This window comes from Phodopus roborovskii, unplaced genomic scaffold (assembly GCF_943737965.1).
Source record: "Phodopus roborovskii unplaced genomic scaffold, PHOROB, whole genome shotgun sequence".
NCBI lineage: Eukaryota > Metazoa > Chordata > Mammalia > Rodentia > Cricetidae > Phodopus > Phodopus roborovskii.
Genome location: NW_026126407.1, coordinates 26584392 through 26602137, shown reverse-complemented (window position 1 = coordinate 26602137; position 17746 = coordinate 26584392). Strand labels below are relative to the sequence as shown.

The following is a 17746-nucleotide window of genomic DNA, read 5'->3' as shown; positions in this document are numbered from 1 at the left end:
ATGACTAAGCGGTTAAGAACACTAGTGTTCCTGCAGAGGACCCAGCCCCCACATGGAGGATTACAATGGTCTGTAATTTTAGTTCCAATAGATCCAGCACCTCCTCCTGGTCTCCATGGGCACTGCATGCACAGAGTGTACACAGGAAGGTTAACACCCATATCCATAAAGCAAAAATTCACTTTAAAATTTTGCAGCATTGGGAGGGAGGAAGGGAGGGAAGGAGAGGGAACTGGTATCAATATGTAAAATAAGAAAAAAAATTGCAGCATTGTAAGAGTTCTCTATCTATTTGGGCTATCATGTCATATCATGTAGATGATCCAGTGATATTTCTCTCTGTTGCACATTCCCTTTCTGCTCTATTGACTTTCAATGCACTTACGTGCTTCCAAGTAGCTGTATTTTCTTAGGCTGTCCATGCTTCTGGCATGTGTGATATATATATATATATGAGAATGAATGATAGATATTTGGCTTGCTGGCATCTTTTCTTTTCATAAGAGACTGCTCCGGAGGAGAAGGGTAATGGAATCGATGAGATAAGAAAGCAGAAGTATAGGGGGAAGGAAGGGGACCCTACAGAGGGGAAGGGATCCATTGAGTGAGGTATAATGCCACATACATATGCAAATGTCCCGATGACACCTGTTACTGTTGGCCAGCCTAAAACATTAACAAAGAGTGATTGCTTTCTGGCCTCCTGGCTGCTGTCAGTGTAATACTGACCTTGTACAATGAACTCCGCTAAATTCCTTTCTACCTTCCTGGATTATTCTAAATGTCAGACAGACATCACTAATGAAGACACTGGCCCTGGGCCTTTCTTTGTGGGAAGCACTTAACTTTACTTTGATCCCAGTCTGCCCTGGAACTATGTAGCTGACTTTGCATTTCTGACCTTCCTACCTCCACCTCCAGAGTATGCGTGCGCATGCGCGTGTGCACACACACACACACACACACACACACACACACACACACTCTGTCATGCCTGGTTTATTTATGGTGTTGAGGATGGAACCCAGGGCTCTATGCATGCTGGGTAAGCAGTCTACTGAGGGAGCTCCCCCCACCCAGCCCTTTCACTGATAGTTACATCATTACATGTATAGGCTGTTCTCTCTGCAGTGTGCTTGGCTTTAGCATACATAGCTGAGCACTGCCTCAGGTTTCATAATTTTCTGACTTAGTGACTGACAGTGCAAAAGCACTATGAGAATGGGGAATGCAAGCTGTCCCTTTTAGGTTTTATACTTACTGTGTGTGCATGCACACGCACGTGCCCACACACAGCTCAGAGGATAACACTGTGGGGTTGTTTTCCCCATCTACCTTATGTGGGTCTCGGGACTGAACTCAGGTTGTCAGGCTTGTTGCCAAGTGCTATTGTCCACTGAGTCATCTCACTGGCCCTAGAAAATATTCCTAATCTCAAATTCTCAAGTTTTCCTAGGCCAGTTGTGCTATAAAATGTTACAGTGCTAGGCATGGCTCTGAGCCCAGTCGGCTGCATGTCTGGATTTGGAAACAGCCTTCCCTTCATTGCTGAACAGGACAGCCAGTAGGGCAGGGGTAATTGCCTCTCTGACTCTTGTTTTCAGCTGACAATGTGCTTACAGAGCTATAACTGCAGTTAGTTCAGGAGCATTTGCATATAAATGAGTTTCAGAGCTGAGGCAACGCATACCAGGTCATTGACTGCCCCTGTGAGAATGGAACAGAGCCAGGCTCAGTGAATGTTCGAGCTAGGTGGTTACTCAAATTATCCAGTTAGTGATGCCGACACATGGACCTGCACTGCTGGCTTTGATGGCAAGGCATGGCCAGATTATAGATGATTTTTTTGTTTTGTTTTGTTTTTTCAAGACGGTTTCTCTGTGTAGCCTTGGCTGTCCTGGAACTCACTCTGAGTTCCAGGCTGGCCTCAAACTCAGAAATCCACATGCCTCTGCTTCCCAAGTGCTGGGATGACTTTTACAAGCATTTAAAAATTACATTTTCTTTAACCAACTTGTGGGAGTTAGTTTTCTCTTTCTGCCACATGGGGCCCGGGGCTTGGCAGTAAGTACTTTCACCTCCTATGACATTGTAATGGTCCTCTGGATGTCTTCTATGTTGTTTTAAACTGAGGGGATGTATGTGAACTGTTAAACAGGTGCTGGACTTGTAGCAGGAATTGGAAGAATGCATTGTCATTATTTGGAGTTTCTGGAGAAGTGGCACGGGCCGTTTTAAGTTTTCAGATGTCCGTTAGATAGTCGAGCGTGCTTGGATGTCCAGCTGTCCGCAGGCTTCTGGGTGAGTCAGTTTAGAAGAGATCTGGGCTGCAGACAAACATTGGGGAGGATCAGCAAATGGGTCCCTGGAACAGGAGTTCTGTGCCTGCCCACCTGTGAGGACTTGCCCTGTGCCTGCCACTACCCAGCTGTTACCTTGTTAGGCTTCTTGTTTGTAGTTTTTAACTGTGGATGCAGCTTTAGGGGTCCACAGCCAGTTCCCCCTCTTCAGACAGTCTATTAATGTGTATTTTACCACCTTGTAGTCCCCGTGGGATTCAAGGTCCCACTGCCCACTATAGTGGCTGGTTTACCAGTTGGCTGCCATCTCTCTCTCTCCAAGCTCCCTACCCTGCTTGACTTTCACTTGAAGCAGTTTCAGATTCTGCTGGGGGAACACACATCAAGAGACTAGGTCTAAAACTAGGAATGAGTGCAGAGAGGAGATGTAGATAGGCTGAAGGCAGCAACAGAAGGTCTAGGAAACAAATAGCAAAGGAGATCACATGTTAGGGAGAGAGCTGGGCTTACCCAGGGCTAGGAATCCAGGGGACTATGGTCATGGAGGACAGGCAGTGGGCCATGGAATTTAAGCTGTAAAGGAGGAAGGCATGAAGAAAAGAGTGTAGAAAGGTGGTAGAATCAGTGGAACAAAACTGCACTAGGATCCAGGACCAATGTGATTTCAGGGCACTTAACGGAAGTTAAAGTCTTCAATGATCAGAGAGGGGTGCTTTATTTGGTCTTTGTTAACTTTGCACAGCTGAAACAATCTAGCACCTGGAAGAGAGGGCCTTAGTTGAGAAACTGCCTCCATCAGACTGGTCTATGGAGTATTGTCTTGATTGACATGGGAGCGTCCAGCCCACTGTGGGTCATGCTACCCCTGGGTAGGGGGTCCTAGGCAGTATAAGAAAGCAAAGTGAGGAAACCAGTAAGCAGCACTCTGGTCTGTTTTAGTTCTTGCCTCAGGTTCGTGCCTTGCAGCTTCCTTTGATGGACAGTAATGTGGAAGGTCAAGCTAAGGCAGAAATTGGCACTGATGGTATAGTATTGCCCTGACAGAACGAACTGGCCAAGAGGGCATCTGGAATGTTGGGCCAGAAAAGTCATTGAATGTGTGGAGCTTTAGTGAGCCAAGAGCTTGGAAAACAGAAATGTCAGAGGTTCAGATGATGGAAGCCTGGCTTGTGAAGTCAGAGAGAAGCAAAGACTACTGAGCTGCTCAGGTGCTACTGTGAATCAAGAATCTGTTGTTTCAGCTGAAGTTGAAGAACCTGCTGTGATGAGTAAGATACCAACATTGTCAAAGCAAAATCTTCTGGGTTCAACTGTACTTCAAAGGGGGCCAAGGTAGCAGCCAAATTTGGTGATGTGTAAGAGACTCTCATGTGGCATTGGCATTGTTTTGAAGGCAAGAAGGGATAATGGAGAGATGCCAAGGCTCGGCACTATGTTGAAGAGTTGGAAAACCTGCAGAGGTCTGGAGGCCATTTGTGAAGGTGTAGCCTCAGCTGCAGGAGAACCCGGCATACTGGAGATGCCAGGGCTGTGGAACTTTTTAAAAGTTGGACTATTTATGTCGTGATATTATTGTGAGATCATAGGAATAAAAAGAAAGAGTTATAGTTTAATAGTGTCAAGGGACGTTGACAAGGGATCTATTGTGCCTCTTGGTCCCCACCTCCCCCAACACAAACCAGAGTCATGTAGGAAGACAGTGCCTCGGTTGAGGAACTGCCTCCATCAGACTGGCCTGTGGGCAAGTCTGTGAGAGGCATTTTCTTGACTGATGACTGAGGTTAAGAATCCAGCTCACCGTGGGTGGTTCGATCCTTGGTGGGCGGGCCCTGAGCTGAGAGCAACCTGCGAAAGTCATGGGCACAAGGCAGTAAGCAGTGTTCATTCTTCCATGGCCTCTGCCTCAGCTCCTACCTTGAGCTTCTGTTTCAGTTCCTCTCAGTGACAGGCTGTGACTGAAGAGTAAGCAAAAAAAAAAAAAAAAAAAAAAAAAAAAATCCTTTCTTCTCCAAGTTGGTTTTAGTGTTTTATCGCAACAAAAAAGGAACTAGGATGGAGGGTATGAGCAGTCCGAAGCCGAGGCTAAGGAAAATACTGCCCGACCAGACTGATGAATGAGGGCTTCCATGTGCCAATGCCCAGCTGGCACTACCTACTTGTCGAGCGTGTGTTTTTGAATATGAAGTCACTTACCCTCGGAAACAATCCCACAATGCAAGTTGTTTCCCCCTTTCTTAGGTAAGTTACTTTCACCAGGGTCCCTCCCCAGCAAACAGTGATGTTGGGATTTAAACCCAGTCTGCCCCACTGTAACACATGTGTGGGGAAGGGTAGCAATTAGTGAAAAATGTCTCAAAGTAGTGAGTGACGAGAAAGGCATTATCCCACTTCAAAGCATACTCGTCTGGGGGTTGAGTGAATGCGGCTGTAAGGGAGGCTGCGTCCTGGGCGTGCTGACTAGATCTGAAACTGGGGGTACTTCTCCCATTTCTGACTTAGCCTGTACTGCCTTGTTTCTTTCTTTTTAAGACAGGGTCTCTTTCTCTGTAGCCCTGGCTGTCCTGGAACTCACTATGTACAACAAGCTGTCCTCGAACTCAGAGACCTGCTTGCATCTGCCTCCCGAGTACGGGGATTAAAGCTGTGTATCACCACATCTGGCTATTGCCCTTTTCCCAATCACTGCAGATGGGCTCCTATAGCTTACTGGTAGACACTATCTGCTTTGTGTGTTCTATTATATGCTTTTGTCTTTAAATTCCAACTTCATGACAAGTAAGAGATTTGTGCTAGGTATCTGCCTAGTATATCTGTCTTCGGCTTTGCTATGGTGGTTAATGGGCAGGCTGACTTTCTGAACCCTCTTGTGTTCTTGGGATAGACAGTCCGGCCAGTGATTAGTCTAACATGCAACTAGAATCTGTGTGCTCTGGAATTCAGGAAGTAAATCTTCACCCTGTGAGCATGGCCTGCCGCCCTTTCCTTCTAAAGCCTCTGTTAGTGTTAGCAATTGAGTGATTGAAACTTGTCATGGGGAGGGGTGTCTTGGAACAGAGAGGACTCAGACAGCTAGAGGGATGGCCTTGTTGGTTGGCTCTTCAGTGCCTGCTCTAAGTCAGGTGTCATCAGGGCCCATTCTTTCTACAGGTACTGAGGGACAAAATGTTTCTTTGCATTTTTTGACTTTTAGCAGCTGCCTGTATTACTTGGCTTGGAACCCTTTCTAATTTTCCAAGGATACTGTTGCAGCCTGCACCCATATACACCTTCCCTCCAACATCTTATCAGGGTACTTAAAACTACACCTGGGGCGTTCCAGGGCAGTCTCCCTAAGTTAGAATGTTTAGCTTTCTTCATTTCTGCAGACTCCTTTGCCATGAAACTCAGTTCTAAGAATGATGGTCTGGGTGTCCTGGGGGCTGAGCAGACCCTGGGACCTTACAGAAGGCTGTCTATACCTCAGCTTCCTCCTCTTTTTGTTTTTCAAAACAGTTTCAATGTGTAGTTCTGGCTGCCTAGAATTTGCTCTGTAGATCAGGCTGGCCTGGAATTCAGAGATCCACCTGCCTTTGCCTCCCAGGTGCTGGGATTAAACATGTGCCACCATGCCTAGTTTATAGCCCAGCTTCTTAAATGTGGGCCACAACCCTAGAATATGAAGGTCACCAAAAATCTGACAACAGCAAAAGGATTTTGGACATGCAACAATCAAAAATCCAGAATCTAATGTCTAACAAGTCCAGGCTGTTTCCAGCAGTGCTAGCCCACACACACAACACCAACAGGGGCTGCATAAAGCACACTGGCTATGATTCAAGGCCACTGTATGCATGGATTAGTGTTCCTACTCTACATACTTGCACTTTTAGTAGCATGTCATTGAATTATAGAAAACAAAGATGTTTCTGCCATCATTCTCCAGGTGCCTCAAAGCTCTCCCACTGTCCCCAGTGTTCTCTCTGCCTCCGGATTGAGATGTGAGCTCTCAGCTGTCCCTGCTGCCACGCCTTTGCTCCAAAACCACGGACTCTAATCTCCTGGAACCGGTAAGTCCAAGTAAATGCTTTCTAAATCCAAGTTGCCTTAGACATGGTGTCTTATATCACAGCAATAGAAAAGTAACCAAGGCAGCAAATAGTAAATTAACTGATTTTGGTTATGCTGTGTTAGAATACTTATCTTTTAAATTTCTGAGTTGTTGATTTGAGTTTCATAGAGTAATCAATCATTAAATGATTTGGGATAAAGGATGTAGCCCAGTCCATAGTGCTTGCCTATCATGTATGAAACTGTGGGTTCAAGCACATAAACCAGGCACAGTACATGCCTGTAATCTAAGCACTTGGGAGGCAGAGGAATCAGACGCTCAAGGCCATCCTTGTCTACACTGTGGGTTCAAGACCAGCCCTTTCCTCACACAGTAAATGAATTTTAGTTTAGGAGAGACAGAATTTGCAAAAACTTTAAAAATGGATATAAACATTCCCCTGCATTTTATATATGTATTTGTGAAAAGTATTTGTTTTCTGAAACAAGGTCTTGCTATGTATACACAGCTGGCCTTCACAGAGATCCACCTGCCTCTGCTGGGATATCATACCTGTCTATGTGAAGCAACTTTAAAAGCTGATTTGATTTAAAAAAATCAAACTACCAATCAACTCTCAAAAACATTGAAGATGTTTTATGCCCTCCTGAAATTTCAAATAGTTCATTAAGATTTAACTTTATATGCAAAACAAACAAGTACACACATGCCATTAGTACACAAATATTTGCTTTTGTCTTTAATAAATGATAAGGTGATGGTGTGTATATATATATATATATGCCAAAGAAATGTTTTAAGATAAGTTTCCTTATCTATTTTCAGTATACATTTGATTTATGTATCTATTTTATATACCCGAAGGAAAAGGTTATGAGTGGAAAAAATGACCCTGTTTAGAGCTGCTGCCCATCAGATCTGCAGATGGCTCAGAGCAGGCCTGACCAGCTCATTGACAGAACTGGAAAGTGACATCTGCAAGCATGTGACTTTGATATACCCTATCTACACAGAATACCCACAGAAGGCTTTAGCTGGCAATTACATTGGAAATATGTAGGATTGGCCTCTGGTATGAAAATGAGGTTTGCCCTTGCAGGTCTGATCATGGGGAGCAGGTTCCAGCTGTGGGTGAGCCTAGCTTGGGAACCTGCAGTGGAGACTAATTGGGATCAATGGCCAGGCCAAGTGGATACACAGGACAGAGCAGAGAGTGGCAGGCTTCTGCATAATGAGCAGATCAGGCCAGGAGTGGAGAATGTTCTCTCTAACAAACGAGGAAGGAAAACTATCTGGCAGGGCTGCATTGGGAGGGAACTTGGTGTTCCATCCGATGACCATCTAGGGCTTCTGTCACACTGCCAGCCTCATTCAGTGACTGTGGTTTTAGTTGGGGAGACCTAGGCTCACACAGACAGGTTATATGCATGGGTTTATGTTAAAGAAGAACCAGTTATTAAATCCTATTTTTAAAAATGCCCACTCCATAAGTCACCATTGCAGCAGCTCTCACTTCCCAAGTCAGCATTGCTCTGAGAAGTGTCATTCATTTGGATGACCTTCAATTGGCAGGAGGAAGAAAAGTTGAGCAGAACTGGGAGGCTGCTAGGCCTGTGGGGACTGTGTTCAGGGCATCAGTTCAGCCTTCAACAGAGGCAGCCTAAGGATCTTATACCCTCTCAAACCCTCCAAACATGGTTCCCTACCAAGTCAAGTTAGTGAACATAAGAGACCAAGGAGTTAATATTGCATGTCAAAATCTCTGAGCACTGGTCCATGTTCTTCCTCACCCTGTAGAATTTCTCCACATACTCAGATCGCCCCAAAAGCTCCACGAAATCTTCATCGTGAGTGATTACCAAAAGCTGGAAGTTACGCTGCTGTGAACGACTTTTTATGATCCTGAAACAATACATTGAGAACACATTTTTTTACTAATGGACATACATTTGGAAGAACCGCTGGAAATCTTGTCAGATACAAGAAACAACTGTGTGGCAACCATGCTTTTCCTGTGGCATGTGTGACAGGAAATGGGGGAGGGCTGGGGCCTTCAACCTAGGCAGGTAGGAGTCCTAGCTCCTTCACATACAGTGGGATGCAGGGAGATGAACAGCTTCATTCCCCACCCATATGCCTAAGAACCAGGTCAAGAATTTGGACAGTTCCCCAAGTTCCTAAGTTGCTATCCATGTAGGGAAAGTCTTCTAGGAAGACCTAAACCATTCAACCACAAAAGCACAGCTTGCTCCTCTGCCTAGACTCCCCTGACCTGTTGCTAGACTTCTCTGAAAGCTTAAAAGTAATTCAGGCAGACAACAGGTAGGGGAATAACACTGCCTTCTGAAAAGCTGGGTCTACTTAGAATTTTGCCACCACCAGTCACTAGATGCATCAGTGCTGTGTGACACAGAGGGCCTGAGTGGGTGTACTGGGGACATTTTTGCTCATCATCGACATGCTGAGGTATCAGCTATGAGTGAGATGCAACAAGAGTTTTAACTCACACTTGTTTATCACCTGCCTGGGGCTGGATGCACTTCATGTTTCCATACTACAACCCCCTCCTTCCTTGCTGGTCCCCCAGGACTATGAAGAGCTGGAAGAAGACACCTATGTTGTCAGAGCACTTCTGGAGCAGGGGATATGCAAAAGTAAAAGTTTCCCTACCCTTAAGCCTTTCTGACATGAAGGGATGGGGTACACAATGACTACAATTAGCCTCTGGCATCATCTACCTATTTACCAGTATGCTGTTTCCATAAAAGCTCTCATTCTTCACAGTACACGTGACATGTGACAGTCCTGGCTCCATTACTACCAGCTCTAAGTGTCTCGGCCAGGGCACAAACCGATTCCTGTGCTTGATACGGTGGGGGTGAGGTGGAGGAGTGGGGGGTCACAGGAAATCCAGAGAAAGCCCAGAACTACTCACCCTTACTTGCCCTATGGATACTTGGGGAGAGACAGGGTTTGCCTATGTCTCAATACTTCCTTTTATTTTGTGTGCATTGATGTTTTGTCTGCATGTGTGTCTGTGTGAGGGCATCAGATCCCCTAGAACTGGAGTTAGAGACAGCTGTGAGCTGTCAAGTGGGTGCTGAGAATTTAACTCTGGTCCTCTGGAAAAGCAGCCAGTGTTCTTATCCATTGAGCTATCTCTCCAGACCCTTTAGTTCCTTTTCAAGGAAATCTGGAGAATTAGTATAAAGCCTGGCCTCAATTTTTTTTTTTTTTTTTTTGTTTTTGTTTTTTAGACAGGGTCTCACTAGCTGGCCTGGAATTCACTATGTGGACATGGATGACCCTGAACTCACAAGAGTTCTGCCTGCCTCTGTCTCCAGTTGCCAGGATTAAAGGTATGCACCATCACACTCAGCTCTGCTATTTGTATTAAACAAACAAACAAACAAAAAAACCAAACAAACCCATTAAAATCTGCCCGAACTTGAAATACTTACTCAACCAAAGCATGTGCAAGAGATTCAATGTTTTCTCGGTCAAGATTTGTGGTGGGCTCATCCAAGGCAAGGATGCCACAATTCAGACAGAAGGTTTCAGCCAGTGCCAAACGGATGATGAGAGAGGCTAGCACCTGGAGAAAAGTTGCATAGCAGATTTTTAGAAGGGGATAGTGAAATGAACTGCCTATGATGGTGCACATCTTTTTCTCAGCACTCAAGAGACAAAAGCAGGTGGATATCTGAGTTTTAGCCCAACCCAAGCTATGCAGTAAGACCCTATCTCCAAAAACAAAAATGGATAGTGGAAGGTGGGAAATGTCCTAGGTCACTGATGTTAGGGATAGTTCAATGGAGACTCATGCTTTTCTGGAAGTTGGACAATAAGCCACATTCTCTCAGCCTATCATTTGTACTGAATAAAACACTGAGAAACAGCCCTGCCAGCATTTCAGTTCTATTAAAAATTGACACCACAGGCTAAGGGGTAATGCATTACAATTTACCAGTAGAAGTCTAGAATTCAGCTGGAACTCACTATGTAGACCAGGCTGGCGGCAAACTCAAGAGATCTGCCTGCCTCTGTCTTCTGAGCACTGGGACTAAAAGGTGTGTGTAATCACACCTAGCCTTAAAACTTTCACCTGGCCCTTATAGCTTCTCAATGATGGAACTTGTTGGAAAATGCAAACACATTACATTTCTTCCTGACCCTCACAGGGCTTTAATTTCCATCCATGTTCTCTGCTCCAAAAGAGGAACCAGGTAGTGTGTTCTGAATCACACCATTGTGTCTGCTTGTGTAATTGTGACAATGAGATAAAAAAAGTTAACAGAGTATGGCTCTTTTGTACTTACTTCTAGGAGTCCATTAAGTCCATTCATGGTTACTAAAAATCAAACACTGAAACCCTCAGACTTGGCCCTCAGGGCTGAAGGGACACAGGAAAAACTCAGACTGTTCTGGTCAGGGCAGAATGCTCTTATGTGAGCTATAATCTCACCGTCTGCTGATTCCTGGCTTCTGACCGCAGGGCATTGTGCACCTTCCCTCTGATGATCAGGGGCAGGCCAGCAGATTGCAGAAGCCTACTGCCCCTTTGGGGGACAGACACTTCCTTCCTGCCTTTGAACCCTACTGCTGCCAATCTACCACCACCTGCTTACATGCAGGCTGCTGGTTGGCCCACACTTCTTCCTACACCAGGAAGCAAGTACTGCCAGTTTTCACAGTGTAAGAGCAGCTACAGGAAACTGATTTTTGCTCACAGACCATGTTTCAAACTCATTTATAATGAATATTAGACATCATCAAACAAAGCAATTAGGGATACTGTTTATAGATCACAAATTAGTAATTTCTTCAAAGAGAGTATGATTGCAACAGTAATCTGCATTGCCTAAAATTGATGTTAGCTGTCAGGGACAATAACTGAGATAATTATATGAATAATGTGGCATCCTTTCCTAAGCCTGCAAAATTTTTTATGAAAAGTCTGCTTTAATATGAAAGCTCAGAATCTGCACCCTTGTTAACAGAAGTCAACATTCAGGATCCCCCTGTGTTCATGTTCCCAGCCTTATTGAAATATCACTTCTCATTCTGATTTTCTCCAATGTTCCAAATCTATCCGCTGTTCTCCTCCGGGAGCCTCAGGTAGGGCCAGTGGCCTGATCTAGACATTGGTCTAAGGCCCAGCCCAAAGGCTGGGCTGAGGTGCTGATGATGGGGATTGAGTGCTGTGCAAGGGCCCTATTCTCAATGACATAGATCAGACCCTCTCTTTGGTTCAACTCAGGCTCCAGTTTGCTAGTGTTCTTTGCTCATTTGAGAGAGGGTCTTGTGTAGCTCAGGCTGACTTCTAGCTTACTCTATAAGCAAGGATGACTTTGAATTTCTGATTCTCTTGCCTCTACCTCCCTAGTGCTGGGATTATAGACATGTTTAGGTAGTGGTGGGGGTCAAGTCAAAGCCTGTTCATAATGGGCAAGCACTCTACCAATTAAGCCATATCTTTCCACTGCTAGTATCATTTATGACTGGCAGTATATTAACTGTTAAATGGTCTTGCTGATTTTGATACCAGAATATATCTTTGGGGGTCCATAACGCAGTGACCTTTCTCTGAGAAGGAATGTTGTTGAAGTGGAATGTTGTTGAAGTGAAAATGGGTTTGAGTAACTTTGACCCTTTTTCCTATGTTATCTTCAGAGTGCTACAAGGCATGTGAGCTGGCAGAGGGATGGTGCCGGGATGAGACTGTCTACTTTACCAGGTGGCAAGGAGGCTGTAAGGAGCTTCTCCTTCATTTAAGGGTAGTCTAGGACTTCCACAACACTTGGACCATCTTTCAGTTCTCTAAGTTGGCTCCCTAGATTGCTGATACCTGCCTTTTGTCCAGCACTGCATCGTCCCCGCATGTCCAAGGCTGTATCCCCTTTCAGCATCACCACTCGGTAGTTGTAATTCCGCCTTTTATCAGAAGCCGATACATTTTCATCAGCATCTGACCGAATTTCTATGTATTCAATATCTGATATAGAAAACAGAATATTTTAGAGAACCCACATTGCACCTCTGTCCCTTATAGGCATAGTCCAGGAAGTCTGGGGACAGTGAGTCTGATGGCTTTGGAAACACTGGTTGCCTTGCAAACTCTCTGGCCAGGAGGACCCACATGGTCTGCAAAGATGCAGTCTGGATGGCCTGCCCCCAGCCTGGGCCCAGCTCCTTTTCTAAGAGTTTCCTTTGGGTACTTTTCTTATCATATTTGGGCCTATCCCTATCTGCGCTTTCACAGAAACCATTATGTCATCAGCTCATTGTGTCTGCTACAGACATATGAGTCCTACAGGGCTTTGGAACAGGAACTTTGCATTTTCTTTTTGTTATAAGATATTGCAAAGATAAGAATTCTTAGAAAAATCTCAAAGAAATGCTCAGGAAGGGGTTTGAGAAGGTACCGCTGGATTGGTAAGGTCACACAGGAGGATGTGGACAGGGCTTTGGAACAAGCATTTGGAACACACCATCTTAACTACCTTGTCCACGATAGGTACTCCGCCAAAGATCACGAATAATTTTGTTGATTTCTTCCATTTTCATACTGTGAAATTTCATTATTGCTCTGGAAAAAGGAAGCCACTTTTACTTGGTACAATATGCACTATTTATATGAAAGACATACAATAACTATGCAATAGTTTATGCTAAATTGTATGAATATATAACATATGTAATAAAAACTACTGCCCCAGTACTTTCAATTATAAAAGTTGAATATGAAAAGGGCTAGAAAAAAAATTAAACAGGACCAAGCAGTGCTTTTTCCCTCATACTAAAACTGCTAGGCATATGCCAGGCCCCAGGTCTTCACATGTCCCCATTTTCACTCTAGGATCCAAGTACTTTTTCAAGTACTCAGAAACTGCAGAGTTGAGTGTGGTGGTGCACGACTTTAATCCTAGCACTCAGAGGCAGAGGCAGGCAGATATCCATAAATTTGAGGTCAACCTGATCTACATAGCAAGTTCTCCAAAGCTACATGGTGAGACCCTATCTCACAAGAAACAAACCTCCAAAACCATTCAGAAAATAAGTCTTCAACAGGCTTCTTTCCTAGGCCTTGAGAGCACACTGGAGGAGTAGCCTCCTTGGTGCCAGCAAGCCTGCTATAAGTAGGCAGACCTATGTGTTAAAGCTGAGGGTGCAGCTAGCCAGGGGTGCCTGTCACAGAGCAGAAGCAAGTTTCTGAAATTGTTGTCTGGTCCATCTAGAACTTTTTAATTTTTATTTTTTTAAAACAGTGTCTCTACACAAACCTGAGCTGTCCTGTAGACCATGCTGGCCTCAAAGTCAGAGATCCACCTGCCTCTCCTCTCTAATGCTACGACTACAAGCGTGTGCCACCACACTCAGCTCCTTCTAAAATTGCTTAAAATCAGCCCTTCATGCTTTTATTCCTCAGATCTGTGAGAACTTTATCTCCCCAAAGGCAGCTTTGCCTCAAGGATGACTTAACTTAGGAGCCTGACCCTTCACTCAGTCACAAGTCCTATCCCAGTGAGCACTGACTTCCCTAGGCACACCCCTACTTCCAATTCTCTTTAAAAGCAGCAGTCTCTAGGCACTGAACCAAGAAATGTTGGCAAAAGCCAAAGCTGCCAAAAGTTGCAGCTGAATGCCCTGGCCTCCGTAGATTTGAAGGCAGGACTGTCAGTTACAAAACTGGCTGCCGTGGTGAGAAGGCAGGTTTCACGGCTATCACCAGCAAAGGATGTGAGCGGACTCCCTTCCATTTGCAAGCCTCTTATCTGATATATACAAAAAAAGAAACTAAACGTAATGCTGCTGGCCTCTTTACAATCATCCTGTGATCTTCTGATCATCAGCTAAAGAGAAAGAAATGACTCAACATAAATACGTCTAACGATCAGATGGAGAGCGCCTGAAGTGGTAAGGCCTGGAAGAGGCCACTCTGCCTCACCACATCTCCATTTTCTAACTCCAGTTCACCTCAGCCTAATATTCATGCCTCTTCTGTAAAAAATAGACAAACCAGCTATTATTTTCTTCAAAAAGGAAACCAGAATAAAAATACCTCACATAATGTTCTGGGACCAATCATGTGTGAAGACTACCCTTCCATAGCTTTATACGCTATGGTCCTAATTTTATAAATGACTTTTAAAAAATGTTATTTTTTTTCCCAAATTGATAACTAACATAGAAAGCATGTCCACCAGGTAGGGCAGGAGTGTCTCTGCTGAGGCTTAGACCAGTGGGGAGGAAGCTCCAGGACAGAGGCCAGCCTGCTCAGGATGTCAGAGCTGACTCTTGCTACCATTGGCTGGCCCAGCAGCTAAGATCTGATCTCTTGGGGTTTACAGCACATTCGGCAACCTTTGGCGATGACAAAGGTCACTGCAGTAGCCCATCTGAGGGAGTAGTAATGACACAGGTCATTACTACTGAAAGACAAGCCACACTCAGAGTTACACATTATCTTCACAACCTCCAGTTACCATGCAAGGAGAAACTGAAAAGACAGCAAAAACTTCTGGGGGCTGTTTTGCCTATCATGACAGAAACAGGCATCCTATAACTAAACTGAGTTTAGTTATAACTAAACTGAGTTTAGTTATAAGGGTACTGAATAGGACACATTGCTGCTGGGCATGGAACATCCTAGGCAAGCACACCATCTACCTCTGCTCACCATCACAGTTTACTAAGTGGTATTTATCCCTAGAAAGAAGAGCACAACAGGAAGAAAGTTGTCCAAGATAAGTTACTGCACACAACTGCACCCCAGACTAAAGAAAAACAGATGAATGCCCTGGGGATGGTGGGTTGTGGTAGCACTGCATGCCTTTCATCCCAGCAGGAGGATCTGTGAGTTCAAGGCTGGCCTAGTCTACGGGGTGAGTTCCAGAGCAGCCAGGGCTTTGCAGAGAAACCCTGTCTCGAAAATCCAAATACAACAATAGAAAACTTGATGAGCCAATGGATATAAAAAGAACATTTGATGCACTAACACTGAGTTTTGGTAAAAATCACATATACGTGACAAATGGGAAAATTCTTTTCTTTTACACAATGTCTCAGTCAGGCATCTATAACAATAACAAATACAATCTAAGACAGGCACAATCATTTCCCCCCACAATAACCAAGAGAGATACTGCCTAACATGGGGCTCTGAAACAGCAGCTTGGTAAAACATGAGAGGGAAAGGAGGAAATGACAAGCAATAGAAGGGAGTCTGCCATTGTTTCTGCAGGTAAGGTTTGACTGTATACCTAAACATTCAAGAAAACCAGCTGAAGTATTAAGATTATCTAGTTCTTGACATGAGCCTAGGTATGGTGGTTCAAGCTTCCAATCCCAGCACTCGGGAGGGTGAAGTTTGTGGACAGCCTGTACTACATATTGAGCTTCAGGACAGCCAAGGGCCACAAACATAGTGACCCTGTCTCAAAACAGACAATTTATATAGTATTACTATCTCGTTTCTAACAATGTTAGGAAAGCCAATGGTGGGGCGGGGAGAGGGTCCTATAGCTGGAGAGATAGGTCAGTCAACAAAGCACTTGCAGCAAAAGTCTTAATTCAGAACCCCAGAAACTCTCATAAAAAGCCAATCTCTGGGAAGGTGGGTACAGGAGGACCCTCTCAAGCTCAATGGCCAGCTGAAGTGATGGACCCCAGAAACCCTCTTCCAAAAAACTTTGTCTCAAAAAGAAGGGAAGGGGGGAAAAGATGGATAGGTGATCCCTGCCCCCTTCACACACAGAGATCCTATTAACAATGGCAATAAAAAGCATAAAATATGTAAAAATTAAAAAATATCCAGCACTAGAGAAAAAAGCCGTACATTTTCCTTTTTTCTTTTTTTGTTTTTTTTGGAGACAAGGTTTCTCTGTATTATTTTGGAGGCTGCCCTGGAACTCACTCTGTAGACCAGGCTGGCCTTGAACTCATAGAGATCTGCCTGCCTCTGCCTCCCTTGAGTGCTGGGATTAAAGGCGTGTGCCACCACCTCCCGGCTAAAGCCATACATTTTTCAATAGGACCAAAGGAAATGACTGAACAGGAAACACACTCTAAAGGGTCCACAAGGGAAGATTCATTGTTGCGAAGACAGATTCTTCCCAAGTACTCAATAAACAGCAGCAACCAAAGCAAAAACATGTCGGCAGGAATTAAAAAGAGAATTCAACGAAATCTGTATACAGACTCTAACATTTTGAGAGAGAAAACACAAGAACAAAACTGTGGTACAGAGACAGGAAGAAATATTAAAAACTTTGTGGACACAGAAGAAAATCTAGAAGTTAACACAAATAAAAAACCTCTGATAATAATGTAACTGACATTTCAAATCAATTGGAAAAATTTCAATACTGTTGGAAAGAAGAAAAAATAGCATTATTACTTTGTATCAAACTCCAAAATAAAATTCAAATTAAGGGTTAAAGTGGGAAGTCGTCTTAGTGAGTAAAGCATTTGCCAGGCCAAGTGTCAGGCACTAAGTTCAGACTCCCAGAACCCACCTCAAAGCTGGACGCAGTAATGTGCCTGTAGAGCCAGCTCTCCTACAGAGGGATGGCAAGTAGTGGAAACAGCAGAACCCTGCAACCTCGGGGGCTGGTTGTACGTAAAAGACCCCGCATCAAAGCAATATGCAACACTCCAAGTGACCTTTGCATGAACACGCATGCATGCACGCACACACACACCCAGTGATACAGTAACCAGTGTGGTGGCACACACCTGCGACTCAGGAGAGGCTGGTCAGGAAGACCACTGGAGAATACCCAGAAGAAAAGCACTTCTGTAATCTTTGGACTGAGAAGATCTGATTAAGGCACAGATGCCATGAAGAGAGTTAAAGGATATGTGATGAACCAGATACTTAAAAATGACAGAAAAATGTCAATTGTAACCAGAGTGTTTTTATACAATGGGTCATAATGACACAAACATGGAATTTGTCATGTTCATACACTACAAGTGGAAACACATGCTTTATAAGTGCTTTGGGAGTCAATCTAGCATTAACAAGTTAAAAATGGTCACACCCTCTGACCTAGTAGCTTCATTTTTAAGGAGCTATCTTTCTTGCCTATCTAAGCATGCAAAGCCATACATGCAACAGCATCAAGAGTGATCAAATTTTAAAGATTCCTAATGTCAATGGTTAAAATAGGCAAAATCTATTTTATGGATTATAAAGATATTAAAAGTAATGAAGCACACAAATCTATGAACATAATAAAATAACTGCACAGTTACATGAAAAAAAAAAATAAAAAAGAAGCAAAGTGAAAACCTGGCAGTGGTGGCTTACACCTTTAATCCCAGCACTTTGAAGGCAGAGGCAGGTGGATCTCTGTGAGTTCAAGACCACCCTGGTCTACAGGGAAAGATCCAA

At 44.1% G+C, this 17746-nt stretch overlaps 1 protein-coding gene across 1 annotated transcript in view; it reads right to left on the bottom strand.

The window, feature by feature from the left end:
• Positions 1-7060: 7060 nt before the first annotated feature.
• The window catches only part of Rad50 (RAD50 double strand break repair protein), a 54098-nt gene continuing 43412 nt past the window's right edge, over positions 7061-17746 (bottom strand). Inside the window, exons 22-25 of the mRNA XM_051180695.1 lie at positions 12852-12937; positions 12201-12343; positions 9810-9943; positions 7061-8250 (exon numbers count right to left, since the gene is read on the bottom strand). Coding sequence (XP_051036652.1) covers positions 8064-8250; positions 9810-9943; positions 12201-12343; positions 12852-12937 — 550 coding nt within the window. The 3' untranslated portion in view covers positions 7061-8063. The remainder of the gene's footprint in view (positions 8251-9809; positions 9944-12200; positions 12344-12851; positions 12938-17746) is intronic.